This window comes from Oryzias latipes, chromosome 12 (genome assembly GCF_002234675.1).
Source record: "Oryzias latipes chromosome 12, ASM223467v1".
NCBI classification, from domain to species: domain Eukaryota; kingdom Metazoa; phylum Chordata; class Actinopteri; order Beloniformes; family Adrianichthyidae; genus Oryzias; species Oryzias latipes.
Genome location: NC_019870.2, coordinates 12,173,399 through 12,189,247, shown reverse-complemented (window position 1 = coordinate 12,189,247; position 15,849 = coordinate 12,173,399). Strand labels below are relative to the sequence as shown.

General features: G+C 36.5%; 3 protein-coding genes across 3 annotated transcripts; 1 reads left to right on the top strand and 2 right to left on the bottom strand.

Annotated features, from left to right (window-relative positions):
- Nucleotides 1–1,598: 1,598 nt before the first annotated feature.
- surf4 (surfeit 4) lies at nucleotides 1,599–9,725 on the bottom strand. Its single transcript, XM_004074751.4, has 6 exons — nucleotides 9,471–9,725; nucleotides 6,801–6,987; nucleotides 5,543–5,619; nucleotides 5,404–5,447; nucleotides 4,568–4,754; nucleotides 1,599–2,729 (listed from the first exon to the last, which is right to left on the bottom strand). The coding sequence occupies exons 1-6, from the start codon at nucleotides 9,516–9,518 to the stop codon at nucleotides 2,463–2,465; spliced, it is 810 nt and encodes a 269-aa protein (XP_004074799.1). The 5' UTR covers nucleotides 9,519–9,725; the 3' UTR covers nucleotides 1,599–2,462.
- A 997-nt stretch (nucleotides 9,726–10,722) lies between these two features.
- On the bottom strand, nucleotides 10,723–12,699 carry surf2 (surfeit 2). The gene is made up of 6 exons (XM_004074752.4): nucleotides 12,528–12,699; nucleotides 12,148–12,299; nucleotides 11,911–12,014; nucleotides 11,364–11,552; nucleotides 11,146–11,264; nucleotides 10,723–11,041 (listed from the first exon to the last, which is right to left on the bottom strand). Exons 1-6 carry the CDS (start codon nucleotides 12,600–12,602, stop codon nucleotides 10,952–10,954), a joined length of 729 nt encoding a protein of 242 aa, XP_004074800.1. The 5' UTR covers nucleotides 12,603–12,699; the 3' UTR covers nucleotides 10,723–10,951.
- A 612-nt stretch (nucleotides 12,700–13,311) lies between these two features.
- Nucleotides 13,312–14,616, top strand: c12h9orf16 (chromosome 12 C9orf16 homolog). Its single transcript, XM_004074753.4, has 2 exons — nucleotides 13,312–13,660; nucleotides 14,083–14,616. The coding sequence occupies exons 1-2, from the start codon at nucleotides 13,582–13,584 to the stop codon at nucleotides 14,355–14,357; spliced, it is 354 nt and encodes a 117-aa protein (XP_004074801.1). The 5' UTR covers nucleotides 13,312–13,581; the 3' UTR covers nucleotides 14,358–14,616.
- The last annotated feature ends 1,233 nt before the right edge of the window (nucleotides 14,617–15,849 follow it).

Here is a 15,849-nt window from a genome sequence, read left to right as displayed (position 1 = left end):
AGGTGAAACACCAGTAAATCAGAAAATCTTCATCTACACTTTTGCTTGAGAATCATTTTTTATCATAGTATTTTTCATTTTCTAAGATGTAATTATTTTAATTGGGTCATATATAAAAACACAGTTTTTAAAGTGATGACAACAGGGTGCAGTAAAGTAAAATAAAAAACCAACAAACGTCTGGGGGGAAAAAAGCAAGAGATGAACACATTTTTGAAAATGTTAGGTTCCTCCTGTTGATGAATGAAATCCTTGCAATATCTTTAAACACACACAATTAAATCAACTGCTTTAAAACATAAAACAATAAAAACCGGCCTTGACAAAAGTGATGGTACCTCCTCAGAGAAGCCCAATGTTTTTTTTTCAGCTATTCTTTTGCGTTATTCAACTTGCAGACACATCCAGGGAAGTTGGCAGAAAATCGCTTAAGCCTACAGTTTAGAAAAGTATGTAAAATTTTAGTAGCAGGAACATTAAGCGGCTGGGAGATGGCCTTTTGTCCAGACGTCTAACAGGTTCTTCTGTGATGTTCCTTCCAATCTCCAAAGACAACCATCTCCCCCTTTTGTAGTTAATGATCAGTGTGGTACACACCATGTCACTCTTAAAATTCTGTATACTTTTTGGTTAAAAGAGAGGTTATTTATAATCTTTTCTGAAGGTACAACCACTCCTGGGGCGGTTTTCATTAACACTTTACGGAACACAAAACTGCATTTGTTTTTACAATCGCAAAATGATCCTTTTGTATAAATTACAAAAAACAATTTCTTCATCATTACATAAAAATGTACAACAGATTAATGTGGAGTTATATTTTCTTTTATTACAGAATATTAACCTTTTAAAAAGAAACGTTCACCAGCTGCGTCTATGAGTTGCAGCCTACAGCTGCCCAAAGACAGCCGGATGCAACTACTGAACACATCAGGTCACCACAGTTGACCATCAGACATTTGTTCCCCACAGGCTGCTGCAGCTGTCAGGATGCCATCAGACCATCTGTCTGGCAACAGACAAACAGTATTAAAGCCTCATTTGTACAGGGGTACATTAGCTTCCCTAAGGAGAGACCATTACCTAGTTAAAATTCACATCATAAGAAACCAGGAGGCAACCAGCAACAGCTCATCATGAAAAGGATGGAAGTGATTACCGTACCTACAAGATGCACATTATTATAATGCTCCATTAAAAAAACATGGATTTGGCTGGGACTTCCTGGAAAAAAAAAAGACAATTAAAAATCTGGGTGAACTACTAAAATAATCCTCAAGGTGTCCTTGTTCTCTGATCATTTACATCATTGCTGTTCAAGGCTTTTTGGGTTTGTTTCACACAAAATTGTGTTTTACAGTTCCTTTTAAGTGAACCGAATTTGTTTTTGTCTGATTTAAATCTCTGGTTTCTCAGTAGTCAAAGCAGAAACATTAAAACCCACTCTCGGCATTTGTTTTTATATTTCTGAATATTTATTGTCTCCATGAACTTTCAAAATTAAAAAAAAAAAAAAAAAACATGACCAAAAATACAATATAAACTTCTGAAAAGTATTACAATGAACACTTTTTTTTAAAGATTATTCTCTCACAAAGCAAAAACACCAAGTAGAGACAAAAGTCCATGTGGGTAACGACTCCGTTTGATGCTTTTCACTGTTCTAGATCGCAACACATGTTTAGAGCCCCTTAAACAATTCAGATAGTTCGCTAGTTCGGCAGGTGCCAGAAATGTAATATACAAAGTTCCCAATTACAAGTCCAGGAACATTATAGTAACCGTTCAGGAACATTTCAATGACTGCCAGTCACCACTTGCGATTTCAACGTACACGTCTTCAGACTCAATCCTGCATGAAATGTGATTTCTGACATTTGAGTGGAAAGTGTACGAATGTAAGAGACATACACAGAAAACCTGGAGCTGGTATCAAATCAGTGCCCAAGTTCCAAAAGACCGAGTCCACTAAACTCCCAAGATTTCTGATTTCAGAAGGGTCTACATTGTGGGGAACCCTACAGATCCAGCTTGAATGCAATTGCCAGTTTATTTAAAAAAAAACATTAAAGTGAAAATATAACTTATGACATAACACCTAAAAAAATGCATGACTTTTTTCAGTTCACAGAATATATATTTTTTTCCTTTTTACTTGCATCTGAAAATAAACAGGCAATTCATCATTATGTCAAAAAAAAGAATTGACATACAACATATTTAGGGGGACAAAAAAGTGGCAACGTCAATGACAGTAACAAGAAAAAAATTATTGCAGGGGTTGATACTGTGAGGAAAAAAAATTGTCCACTGATTTTTTTTTTTCTTGAGAATTGGCCAAATAGGTAAAACAAACAGAACTGCATAGCCCAACGGGCCAAACTTGAATAGAGGGAAGGTCTTTGTGTCCCAGCTGGTATGGGGAGGTTTGTGGCGGAACAGGATCCTCTCCCCGCGTTACCCTACCATTCTTTTTTCTTCTCATCCATGGACACTCCGCCGGGCCCGAGAGCTACCACCAACAGAAGACCACCGATGACCGAAGTGGTTTGGAAGAAATCGTACTTCAGGAAATCGTGCATGGGCTTGTAGGCGGGGATGGTCCAAAAGGCATTGAAGTAGACATTAATAGCCATGAGCCACACCACCAGAGTCAAAGCTGCGAGCTTGGTTTTAAAGCCGATGGCTACCAGGATGATGAGTGCTGTCCCGACAATGTTCTGCAGGATCTGTTGAAAACATTCAAGAATGAAGGATAACAGTAAACCATGACAAGGCAAAACAGGATTTGTAGATTCGATCAGAACCTGACAGCTGTGGAGTCTTAGAAAAGGTTTTTGGTGAATCAAATACATAGATTAATTAATACAATTTCAAATTCCCAAAAAAATAGAATAAATGGCAACGCGTTTTGTGATTCCTCATTTTAAATTCCACTTTAAAATAGGACTTGTATTTTATGAAATAGTGGATGAATGTTGAACTTTTAGCACATCCCTTCAGGGGCCGCCACAGCAAATCAGCTTTTACTGATTCACACAGGCGGTTTAACAGAAATATTTATGCCGGATGCCCTTCCTGACACAACCCTGTATTTTATCCAGGCTGAAGACCGTTAATAAATTTCCAATTGAATTTCAAATTTTTGTTTCCTTTACAGATAACAAGATTACATAAATTCTTCATTTAATTAATTTGATTTAATTTGTTTCTTTCCCTGCAGGATTTCAAATCCACTTTGCTGAACTGTTTAGTCTCTCCATTTAGTTTTTGTGTGTGAGCCTCTTGAGGCCTTGAAGTAGTGTTCCCTAACTGTGTCTCACATTTTTCCCCTTCTTTTCTTAAACAGTGCACCCTGTTCTGACTCCTGTAGGGCTTGTCAATCTCCTCTGTGCTGCCTCATGTACAGAATCCAATCAGTTTGCCAAAGTTGCATAATCCTTAGATCACAAACAGATCTTTGTTTTTAATTCTATAATACTGGACTTTGTTTTTATGAAGGTTCTTACTTTGAGAGTTTAAACAAGAAAGAAATTGTGAGAATGTTCATGTTTGTCTTAGAAAAGGTTTATAGCCTTACAACACCTATAATTCTACTGCAACACCGGCCATAAACGAGGGAAAAAGAAAATTGGTACTAAAACAGAATCAGCTCTCTGACTGGTTAGTGCATGTGTCATGCTGTCACAACTACCTCCAACGGTAGGAAACAGCTTTCTTTATTAAAAGTCGATCACATTTCCGTATCTTCGGTATCTCAGTGAGTCTAACTCCTGCTTGTAATGCAAAGTTCACCAAACATCATTATAGGCATTTTCACCAACATTAAAATAAGGATAAAAAAAACAATAAATGCTCCTGTTTATAGAAAAAAAAAGCGACATTGAAAATGAGAGTGAATGATTTATCAAAGGATATATCCCGTAAGATATTTTCCCACCATATAAGTTGAGATCAGGCTCATGGTGGAATGCGATAAATGTTCTGTAACAATCATTGTGACCTCAAATTCTCTGATTTACTTACTATTCAGCTTTTTAAATGTATTTTTAGTCTGCGTGGTGCACAATGTATGAATAGTTTAGGTCTACTTATAAAAGAACGTTGGTTCTATTATTAGACCCCTCTGCATGTCAGCATACTAGTCTCTCATGGAGTCAGGTTACGTCTGATCTGTTGCTGACCTTTGGCACAGCCTCCTTTTTTTTCTGTCCCTCTGTTTACTTGCACAGAGTTCTAGTAAACTGAAGCTAGAACAACAAGACTAGGTTAATCTGGATGAATATGGTGAAGAAATGACCATGGTTGACATTTACAGCTGATTTTGGATAATAATTAAATACGTCTTGAAACTTATTCAACTGTGAAAAGTGAGAATATCTTTTTAGAAAGCAATTGTTAGACTAATTTGTACATCTAGCCCCAACAGTTTGGTTTAATGTTTCGAAGAGAGAGTCCAACTTCTACAATAAAAAAACTTTTTGATTTCAGCTAAAACTAAATACATTTTCAGAAGGAAATTGAAGCGTGTGGAAAGGCTGCAAACAGCGACATTGTGACCACTCACAGAGAAGAAGCTGGAGTCGAAGTGCAGCAGGGTCATGAACATGAGCACGAGCAGAACTCGGCCTCCCAGCTGCATGTACTGCTTCGGTGAACTCTCCCCCATGGAGGGGACCCCGGCAAACATGCTCTTTCCCTCTGAACGAGACTCCGCCAGCAGCAGGAGAAGACCACCTCCCAGGGCCAGGTTCCTGAGGAAAGAAGACATTTAAAAAGTCCTTTATGAAGCTATACAAGTGACAATAGTAATATTAAATGGAAAATATAGATATAATCTGAAAACTAAATGTTCTGAACTCTTTTTTAGGACTCAATAGTCTTGAAAATAATACACCTGCCGTGTAATAATTTTAATTTTTGTTTCACCTGTGATTCTTAAACTGAAACTATTTTTTTACTAGCAAACAGCAAAATATATAAAATGCAAAACCAGAGAAACTGATAACAGTGTTTAACAGATGAGCCTAGATGGTTGACTCATTCACTTTGCTGACATTTCAATATGAAGCAGGTCTTGACACAAGTAATTACAGTAATTACAACTGCAACAATAGTAGGCATGCTTTCAGATCCAATGCCACCGTCAGCAAATTAAAACATGTCTGCATGTCCAAAAAGTAAAAAAAAACAAAAAGACACTTCTTTGCTCTACACCAGGGAGCTGAGATGAAGCATGCGCATAAAAAATACACAAGAAATAAGCTATACATGACAGCTTTGTTTGCTAGGACTTGATCAGATAATGAAGTGGAAAAAAATAAATAAATAAATTAAAAAAAATCGAAACCAAATTGTTGAATTTTCTACCTGATATTGAAATTGGTCATTAGAGATACTTACCTCATCAAAAACTTAAGGTCCCATAAAATGCTGTATGCAATAGTCTAATGAGAAAAAGAGATCATTCAGGTAAGTAAAAAATAAAAAAATGGTAATATTTATATATACTTTTGAAGTTTATACCACAAGTGTTGTTTACCTGAAGAGCTATGATGCCGAATAATCCAAAGCAAGCATACTGTACAAAATTCCTACTGAGGATGAGGACGCAGCCACCTGTTGAGAAGAGATACAATTTTATTTCACATACTTCTTTTAACCATTCATAGTCACAATTCTTTCAGAATTGTTAGCATTCTTCAAGACAATCTGTAATAAAAGGATTCAACAGACAATTGATTGGTGATAAGGTTGTTTACATCCAGAGCTTTCATAAAAAAAACAGATATACGGTTTTTACAGTTTTCAATAAAGGAAACATGAAGTATTTATGCAATATTTATTTAATTTAACAGTAAACAGATTTAGGATATGCCACAGTAACAGCAACACGTTGCACAACCAAGTCTGCACAACCTTTAAGTACTTAGTTTACTCTGAAATACAAATAGAGTATATACGCAATCCAAACTATAATTTTTCCTCCAAAATAATATTTAAATACTGTTATTTCTTCCCAAAGCTCCCATATAAAACAAGCTTTCGTAAAAAAAAACATTCTGTTTGCAAATTATTAACTATTTCCTGAATTCTATCACTTTAAAACCAAAATATGAGTTTTTTAATCCCAACTTTACAGGGTTTGACAACACTATATAGTGGTCAGAGATTTAGTTAACATTCTTGAATTTTCAGAAATTCCGACCCAAATGTGATTGACTAAAAACTAGAAGTACATTGGATCTGCGCAGTTTAAAATGAAATGAAAGAAAAGACTGAGAACGTTCTTTTTTTTTATTGGGCTTTTTTTTTTTTTTTTACTTGAGCTTAACTGCATTTTATAATTTCTGATCTAAACTTGTGATAAGATGATCTTGATGAATGAACCTTCATCAATTTCAATAAATTCAACAGATTTTCTGATTTGAGGTCACAAAACATGTCTCATTGAAATGAATTCCTTTCTGTGTTAAGCATGAATAATCTGCATTGCAATAATAAGAATGTAACTCTTTTTTTGCCATTCATTATTATGATAGAAAAGACATTAACAACCTTCTATTAAAAAAAACGTAAATGCTACACCATTAAACTTCCTTTTTTTAAATCAACCACAACCCGTTTTGTCAAACTTTATCGACTAAACTGAATTGTATGCTTTCATATTGGGCCAACTTACAACATATGTGGGTTAAATCTTGCTTCTGTTATTTATTATGAAAGTCACTGTATGTATGATCAGGCAAAAACATTGCTCTAAATAAAACTGGACTATGAGTCATGATCCATTCACTCACCTAGCTGTCCAATAAGGTTAAGCAACACAAAGCATGTAGCCAAGAAGTAGCCACAGTTCCAGGTGGCTTCAATGTAGTCTCTCTGCTCGTTCCACTGGAACCACATGCGGATGCCATCTTCAAGGAAAGTGCTGATAAGACACAGACGCGCCAAATGGGGCAGGTACTGCTTGGTGACCCGCAAGAACTGAAACACAAGGTAAAGGCTACAATTTAAAATTAAATCACGATTCATACAAAATAGCAACGTTACTGACCAAACTAAAGTCAAAGTAATTCTCAAAGACCCGCTCTGATGAAAATGTGTTTTTAACAAGTTCTTGTGGCATTTTTCTGATGATGGGGGATGTATATAAAAGAAAATTAGGCTCAAAATTGCATTTTGGGATTTGCATTTCTTTATTCAAATAATTGTGAATCGGGAGCATATGAATAAAATGCTAGCTAAAAAGGCGCTTAATTGTGATGTAGGAAATACACGGGGGGGGGGGGGGGGGGGGGACACAAGCTCACTGCTCTGAGCTGTCAGCAGAAGGGAGGGGGTGAGGGTAAGGGTGGTGGGGTTGCTCCACGCCAATGGCTCCACCCACAACTCAGAGGCAAATTTTCCAATGAACTCCTGCTGCTCTGCACCAGCTAGGTCCTTGCACTCTACACAAGTTTTATTTTTTTATTTTGTCTAAAAATGTCAATCATAAATAAAAGACCACTGGGAACGCTTTTAAAGCAGATCAAAAGATGATCATTGTGGATCTTTAAAAATACTTTTGTAATATTGCTAAAAAAGTGTTTTAAAAACAAAAATTAAAACAAAAAACCCTATTCTGGCTTTCAGGTAAAATGAACCTACTGAAAAGCCGTCAAATGTTTATTCACAAAAGCAGACAAACGCATTTAAATTACATAATCATAAAAGCTAACCTTTATAACTAGTCACCAAGCATGAAACTAAACAAAAGTTTCTCAACTGGTGTGTGAGCTTGGCATTACAACACAAAGGCGAGCGACAATTCCCAACAAGTTGTGTTACAACATCTGGCTCTCCTTGTAAAGTAGGGAATGGAGCACAGCGGTTCCCGAGGCTGTGGCTGTTAGGTTTTCTACTACTGAGGAGACTTTCTAACACTTGAACCAAAACCACCACATGTAGAGTAAAAATTCATACTGCTTAAGTTCTTTCTGATGTTTCGACATATAGATTATTAGTTGGACAGCCTGGTATTTGGCTGAGATAGTCATCATAAGCAGTACAATTACTGCAATTTTAGAAAGATGAACCAGGCTACTGTAAGTAGGGCAAATATCCTCTATAGACATGGTTCTCTTGCACAATTCTATCGTTAATATTACATAATGAGAGATTACATATCTCAATTTATCAGAAGCAAAGGGGACATACAGTTGTTTGTTAAAAAAAACCTCAAAACAAAAAAAAATAAAAGAGAATGATAAAACAAGTCCATGGACAAAACAAAGTGCCCTATATTCGTCATGAACACAATTCATGCTTTTAATCAGGTGCTTCTCATCAGAGCAGCAGTGGCCTTCCTCGTCCCGCCCATTCAGCAGTCCACATCAGCACAGCCAAACCTCCACAGCCTATCAGCAATCACCAACTCCCACTTAAGATGCTGGGTGAGACATGAATGGACGAACCTGGAGCCAATCCAGACAAACCCAGGGGTTACCTAGAAATGGACAATTCTGAACTCTAATGTCCAACTTAATGCGCTCATTAAAGGGAGTTGCATCTCTCTGTAAAACACTGCTCTAAAAGGAAGAGGAAGCACCGTGTTTCACGTCTCTGACCCTTTTGGTGTTCTGTTTGGTAAAAGGTGTGGATGGAGACAGAATAGGGAAATGAGGTAGCTGAAACAGTAGCACAAACACTTTAACTGTAAATCTTCAGATAAACAATAAAAAAGGACTACACTTGAGGGTTTCTCGGGTGTACAAAAAGGGTATAACATGAGTCATAAGAAGACATGAAATCAGATAAAAGTTACTGCCACTGAGAACAGGCGTGAGAGCCAACATCGGTAAAAAGCTGCAGATTATTATCACATGGAGAAAATAAACCTAAATAAAAATAGACATTTAGTTAGTTTGACTGAGGATGCAGGCCACGCACACACGGTGATTCCTAGATGTTGCGCATTGATTTACAGGAACTGCATCAAACCTGTTCAATTTAAGCAAAACCGCAATACACTACAAAAAATGTTAGCTAATATTTGTGTTCTTTTCGAGGGGATTTCACAACACTTTCCTGGCACTGTCTGCCTCCGCTCACACTTAAGCTATTAAGTGTACCAAGTGGATTGTAAACTACTAAGTTAAGTAGCCAGACACATGTTAACCTGTCAACTCAACTCTAAGCTAACCTAACGCGTGCCAATCTCGCTAAATATTTGTTTTTAAATTAACAACATCAAATCAATTCTTGAGTGACACATGACTATTGATCTCAAAAGATTTCATTCTTACAGGTAAAAACTCAAGTCAGTTAGCCATTTATGTTCATGTACAAATCGTAAATGATGCGTATTAAATCAAAAACCGTCAAAGAGTTGAAGAAATCACTCCGCAGCTTTACTTAGTTCTTTGCAAACTAGTTAGCGGCTAACATGCTAACGAGAGCTAGCCATGTCATGCTAGAAATGAAGTTACCTGGTCTGCCACGTCTTCGGCTTTGTTCATAAAATCCTCCTGCCCCATGCTTGTTTATTATTCAAGTTATTAATATCAGAGAATGGACGCAACTTCAAGTTGAGCTTTGCGTTGTCTGGAAGCTGCGTTCAGACCGTTCCTCCTCCCGTTATTTACTTGAAGATTTCCGATCGTCTGAACGCAGAGAAAGGCCGCCTCCGCCCCACAATGCCCCGCGATTTGACGAGCGACACAGCGGAGCCCCCCTACATGGTACTGCAACCGCTGCCTGCCACGTATGCCGAATCAGGCAGGGGCTTTAGGCGGACGCCCTGCACTGCTCAGGCTGCACACAGGTAAACAGGCAGGTTTAGACCCACCAACTGGAAATGAAGAGGCGCTAAACAAACTTGCAATTCCAGCGTACGTAATTAAAAAAAAGTTACGCCTCAAAAAGTTATGACAAAGTTTGGAGAAAATCATAAAAATCTATTTTAATGGCCAGCTTCAAAATTCATTCATAGTAGTAAAATATAAGTTTTCAAAAGCAATCTCTTTTTTAGCCTATAAAAAAAGAAACATTTCGACGAGTATCCCAAAACTAAAATTATTCTCATTAAATGGAAAACCTATCTTGATGAGATGACTATTTCAAGCTTAAAAAACAAACAAACTCATGAACGTTATATATGTAAAATGGCAAATTGTTACATCACACAGAGTGTAAATGTAATCAAAACTTTTTTAAATTAACATATCACAGCCTACAAAAAAGGTAGAAAACACATTTCCTTTCATTTTTATATTTCAGATTTATTTTACATTTAAGGGCTATATCCATACCCCCCCAACGCCACATACAAGATGCCAACATTTATTTATTTATTTTTTTTAGCAAAAAACAATACTGTATTTATAAAAATGTTTTTAAAAATTTTTTTTAATGTAAGTCACAAATAATTTACCACTGCTGCCATTACACCTGCTATTACAACCAACGTAGCTCTAGTTTAAATTAATATTTTTCATCAGCCAGAATGTAAAAAGGCAAATACAATAAGATCGAGAAACTAGAAAGAATTCAATTAAACTTGTTTCTTCCCCCCCCCCCCCGAGATTTCATTTAATCCCTGGCATGGGAATGCCAATGTTTTGAATCATTTATTAAGGTTAAAAATCGGTTTTGTGTTATTCTTAACCACAATTAATCTCAGGAAAAAAGGAAGTGGACCATCTTTAGGACTATGGTACAAATATTCAGAAAAAAGACAACTTTTGCCAAATCCAAATGAAATTTTATTGTTGTTTTCTTTGTTTTAACAAAGATTTAAATTAGAAGTTGTGACTCAGCTATAAACTTACATGCTTTCCAAGTTTTGTGCAAAGACTGACATACAACAACAAATAATGTTGTAAATTAGATGAAATAACTAAAAGTGTTAATGGATCAATGTTGCCATCTGACAATAAACCAGATTTAAAGAAAAGCTGTCTTTACATTTTTACTTTCCATTGTGAACTTTTCGTTGTTTCTTGCGTCCTGATTTCCACTGATTATTTCTAAATTTCTTCTGAAAGCCGCCACTCTGTACCTATAAAAACAGAAAAACAAAAGAGCATTAAATCCTGAGAGGAAGACTGGCATCCAAGACAAATGTACTTTTTAAAAAACGTTTTTTTTATTATTGATAGATGCCTTTTTGCGTTTCTGTACAACTTGCTCTTCCATCTCCTCATCTGTTTGGAACTCATCTTCTTCTTCTCCTTTGACCTCCATACTTTCTTCCGCGACATTTTTTAATGTAAACATAGAAGCTGTGGGACAAATAAAGAATAATATTAAGTAACAAATCTGTAAGACTGGATGTTTAAGCAAAAGATGGATCAGCAGTAAAGTGCATTAAATATACTGACAAGGGTAGAGGTCACTCATGCTGTCTTCAGAGTCGCTGTGCCCATCGTCATCGCTGGATGAGTGTTCCCACATGCTGCTCGAGTGCTTCGAGGACATCCCTCGACTGAAATCTACATCTGTGTCTTTGGGCTTTTTATGTTTCAGCCTTTCCGGAACAAATTCAATCCCCTGTTTTACACACTCCTCATCTAAAAACAAAACACAAAAAGTCGATTAAAAGAGGTGAAATACAGATGAGTTTACCAAATGGATTGTCCAATCACCCCCACCCCCCCTTTCTTTTTATCCCTACATGTTTTTTTTGAGTGGCAGATGTTTAAACAAGTTTGTATAACTTTGGTGCAGATTTATTTGTCTAATCCTAGTCACTTCCTCATTGCTCACAAGGAACTATTGTGCATGAAGAAAAAGTGATGTCATATGTTGATGACAACGAGTCATTTCAGAACCCTTACTATTTGATTTTATTTGGTTGATTTTTATGTTTAATAATGTTGCTTTATAATGTTACAATTCCGAAGTTTAATAATAAAGTGATGCACTAACATTGAGCAAGGGCTTTCTTGAAGCGTTTCCCATTGATGTGGATGAGGACATGGCGTGGCTCCCGGTTCAGATGCCTGAGAGTCAACTTACAGAAAAGCTGATTGCTGGAAGAAAAAAAGACAAGTATCATCAGAGAAGACATTCCAAAATCCAAACTATCCTGTTCCATTGTGTGCACTTTTGATCACTTATTGGCCTAACCCCCAAAAATAATTGACTGACATAGAATGGCCTTACGGTTGTTTTGTGCTGGGAATGATATGTGGTTCATACTGGCTGTAGTTGAACTCAGCTCTAGAGCTCAGTTTCTTATACTTTTTCCCTTCAGTGAAATTCTGCAGCTCAGTCAGGTTGCAAGGAAGTTCATGACCATTCAGAGTGCACTTGATCTGCAAAGAAACATGTAAATGGTTAAAACGAGGCGGTGCTGCTGAGTGTATGACAAATATGAGTGGTTGTATATAAAAAATAATATTACCCCCCTCCCCCCATCGATGCGACCAATTACATTTAAAATTGTTAAACAATGCCATTCCACTTAATTATTAGCACTGTGCTAGCATAAAGTTGTTTGGGTGCACGTGTGTCTCAAATGACGCATGCAAATTGTTGCTAACCTTTTTATTATCTGTAAGCTCAAAAAACGGTTGAGTGACGAGAAAAGCTCTGAGGTCCGCAGGTAAATCCTCCATAGTAGTAACAAGAACAAAATCTTCAAAACAAAGTTCCTGGTAAAAAAAATATTACCCTACTCCACCGGAAGCTACATACACGTGGTCATTTGCGCAAACTCAGTGGGTTAAAATAAGCGCCCCCCACTGGTCAAAACCGGGACCGGTCACATATTTTAAACAGAAACAAATAATAATGATAAATAAATCTAAAAAGAAATAATCTGACGTTTATTTTTTCCAATCTAAAATAATAAGATTATCGGAACCTTACGTTTTAATTTAAAAGAATAGCGGGCAAATCAGTAAGCTGCTGGCAAAAAAATAAGTTTTAAATATAAATCCGACTTCAAGTAATAGACATATTTTTTGTGTGTACTTAAATGGAAAGTAGACAATTAAAATCCGTGTACAACTACACACAGCAAAACTATTCAAACATTTTCTAAAAGTCATGTGAGCTGCGTCAGATGACTGTGACAGTTCAAGCACCAAGATTGTTTGAGTAGAAAGAGGCGTCACTCTTGATATATTCTACAAAATTACAACTGTTGTCTACAAAACTAAGATTCTTTATTTTTTACTAACTACTGTAAATACGATATAAATAAGTAAAAATAAAGTCTAAAACCTTTAATAATAAAAACGATGTGCCATCAAATAGAACTGATTTAAAATTATCATTCATTCAGACAATAAATTGGTAGTGAGTCCTCTTACTATGGACTGATAGAACACAATTTATTTCCTGCACTCAATTGGATCTTAAAACAACGTCTGTCGACAACAGATGTCAGGCTTGCCGAGGAGCTGCTGTTAATAACTATTTAAACCAAAAGTCGATCATCTGAAAATAAATTCAAGATAAGTTTGTAATTCTGATGACCCGATGGTTGCAGATCATCGATGCTAGTTGGTTAACAAGCATCTAGCTAGCAAAAGAACAGCAAAGGAGACGTAATCGGTGTGTTAAAGTAATATTGTTCGTGTCTTCGTCATCATGTCTGGACCAAATGGCGATCCAAATATCTCCACTGACAATGGGATTATTGACGACGAGGACGAATTTGGCGATGAGGGTAATGTTTCCGTTCATTGTGATTTGACTAACTGGTTTATTTACACTACAACACCTGTTTTCTGTCGCCTTCTTTTCATTTTTAATTACAAAATTGCCTAAAGTAACTGTTTACCAAAGTGTAGGGTCATCCTCGTACACATTTATCTTGGTTTGACATTGACTTTTAAATGGATTAGCAGGTGGGAAAAAATAGTGCATTCCAATGTAGGTCAAACCTTATTTAAGAATAGAAGAAATAAAACAAAAACTCCCAACTTTATTTAAAATTGCATAAAAATATGAAAAATGTCACAATTTTTTTTTTATATTTTACTGCAGACATCAAAGCTCTGATTTTTATATTTCTCCTCATTCCAGTCTTTGTTGAATCTCCATGTCTTTCATCAGGCGTTAATGTTGGACTGTTGTGCTCCTTCACAGAGTACGCTGCCATAAACTCCATGCTGGACCAGATCAACTCCTACCTGGATGACCTGGAGGACCGGAACGATGCACTTAATGGAAAACTGCACGAACTGCTGGAGTCGAACCGGCAAGCTCGCCTTGAGTTCAGGGCCCAGATTCTTGAGTCTCAAAACCAAGAGGAGCAGTCCATCCAGGGGGGGGACCAATCTGCAGAGCTGTCAGCTTCTCCGTCCAACAAGGAAGAGCAAAATACAAACAAGGGCTCAGAAATTAATGATAAGAGTGCATAGATCTGCTATTTTTAGTGTGGAAAGACAGAGAAGGTGGCTTCAACTCCTAATCTATGCTGAACAAGCTATCTTTAGTCCATAGCAGTCATGTGCTTCAATGGTTTCCCAGATTACATTCCATCTTTTCCTCTTTGGATGATTTATGACACATTGGTAGTGGTTCCTGGTCAGATTTTTACTGACCTGCATCATTTGCTTTGGAAAAAGCTCCCTGCTTTGTAATTATTGTATGCAAATATAAATAACCCAGATGCTTGTGTACTGTTGTCCTGGATTATGTCATTGTGCTGGTCCAGATTGTGCTATTTAGTTTATTTTTGTCTTATTTCGAGTTAATACCCGAATATGAAATATGTTTTTAAGTACAAAAGATCAAAATAAAATGTCAAAAATAGTCAGATGTCTCATTACAGAATATATCTCTAAAAGAACATGAGAACTAACGTTTTCACCTGAATTTATATCATAAATAATTCCCCGGTTGCTCTAAAACTATCTGGTGTTGATAGAAGCCACAGTCATCTTTCTCCTTCACTTCAACACTAACAATTTATTTATTTTGTACTCCAACATGTGCAGGAACTTCATAAAATAGAACCTGTATTTACGGGACAAAATAAGCCTCAAGTGACTAAGAGGACAAGACATGTCAGTGTGTGAATGTGTGAGTGAATGGGTCTGTGAGTGTAAAGCGCTTTGGGCCTTGTAGGTAGAAAAAGCGCTATATAAGTATACACCATATACCATGTAAAAAAAATACACTTTCCTGCCCAATTTCTGTATTTGATTAGTAAGATGACATCTGTTTACATGTTTTCTGATCAGCAATGACTGAACCTCTGAATATAAATGTGTTTTACAGCTGACGGTTGACAATGAACCTTCATGCAGATCCATCTGAGGATCAGAGCTCACCTAAGGCTTTTTCACACACAGACATAGCTCTAGATTAGGGGTCTGCAACTTTCAAAACTTCAATTCTCACTGGCCACAAAGTCCTTGTTCACCCTTTAGATTAAGAAGACACCAATTGGCATTTATATTATGCTTTTACATTTAAATTAACTATTTTTGTCCCCATCAATATAAACAAAGAAAAAACAGCCTCTTTTCTAAATGAGGAAATAGATAACTTTTGACAGCGGTTTACACGACTTCCTTTCAAAATAAAAGACACCCAGCACCATTTAAGACCATCTCAAGGCAGAAAATGTAGTAGTCGGTAGATTAATGTCAGTAAAATCAGCATACCAAATACACCATTTATGGTGCATCTCAGCCAAAAAATTAAGAAATGTAACCAAAATCAAATCACAGCTAATTGACCCTTATTAGATTTTTTTGGACCACTTAAAATCCCTAGAAGGTTTTTTTCAATAACAGAAATTCTCCCTTGTAATCCGGTGAACCTTGAGTATAAATTCTGGTCGTGATTACCGACTTCAATTTAATTTTCTGTTGTAGACGGCACACAAAAATCTGTCCAAATATA

What these genes read in the sequence shown, in the direction of transcription:
- surf2 (XM_004074752.4), bottom strand. Translation starts at nt 12,602, where the DNA reads ATGGAGGATTTACCTGCGGACCTCAGAGCTTTTCTCGTCACTCAACCG. An exon ending in CAAGAAAGCCCTTGCTCAAT is followed by an intron (nt 11,553 to 11,910) that starts GTTAGTGCATCA and finishes TTTTGTTTTTAG; the next exon opens with ATGAGGAGTGTGTAAAACAG. An exon ending in CATGAGTGACCTCTACCCTT is followed by an intron (nt 11,265 to 11,363) that starts GTCAGTATATTT and finishes TTTGTCCCACAG; the next exon opens with CTTCTATGTTTACATTAAAA.
- c12h9orf16 (XM_004074753.4), top strand. Translation starts at nt 13,582, where the DNA reads ATGTCTGGACCAAATGGCGATCCAAATATCTCCACTGACAATGGGATT. An exon ending in GGACGAATTTGGCGATGAGG is followed by an intron (nt 13,661 to 14,082) that starts GTAATGTTTCCG and finishes GCTCCTTCACAG; the next exon opens with AGTACGCTGCCATAAACTCC.
- surf4 (XM_004074751.4), bottom strand. Translation starts at nt 9,518, where the DNA reads ATGGGGCAGGAGGATTTTATGAACAAAGCCGAAGACGTGGCAGACCAG. An exon ending in CCGAAGACGTGGCAGACCAG is followed by an intron (nt 6,988 to 9,470) that starts GTAACTTCATTT and finishes CTTGTGTTTCAG; the next exon opens with TTCTTGCGGGTCACCAAGCA. An exon ending in TAACCTTATTGGACAGCTAG is followed by an intron (nt 5,620 to 6,800) that starts GTGAGTGAATGG and finishes TCTTCTCAACAG; the next exon opens with GTGGCTGCGTCCTCATCCTC.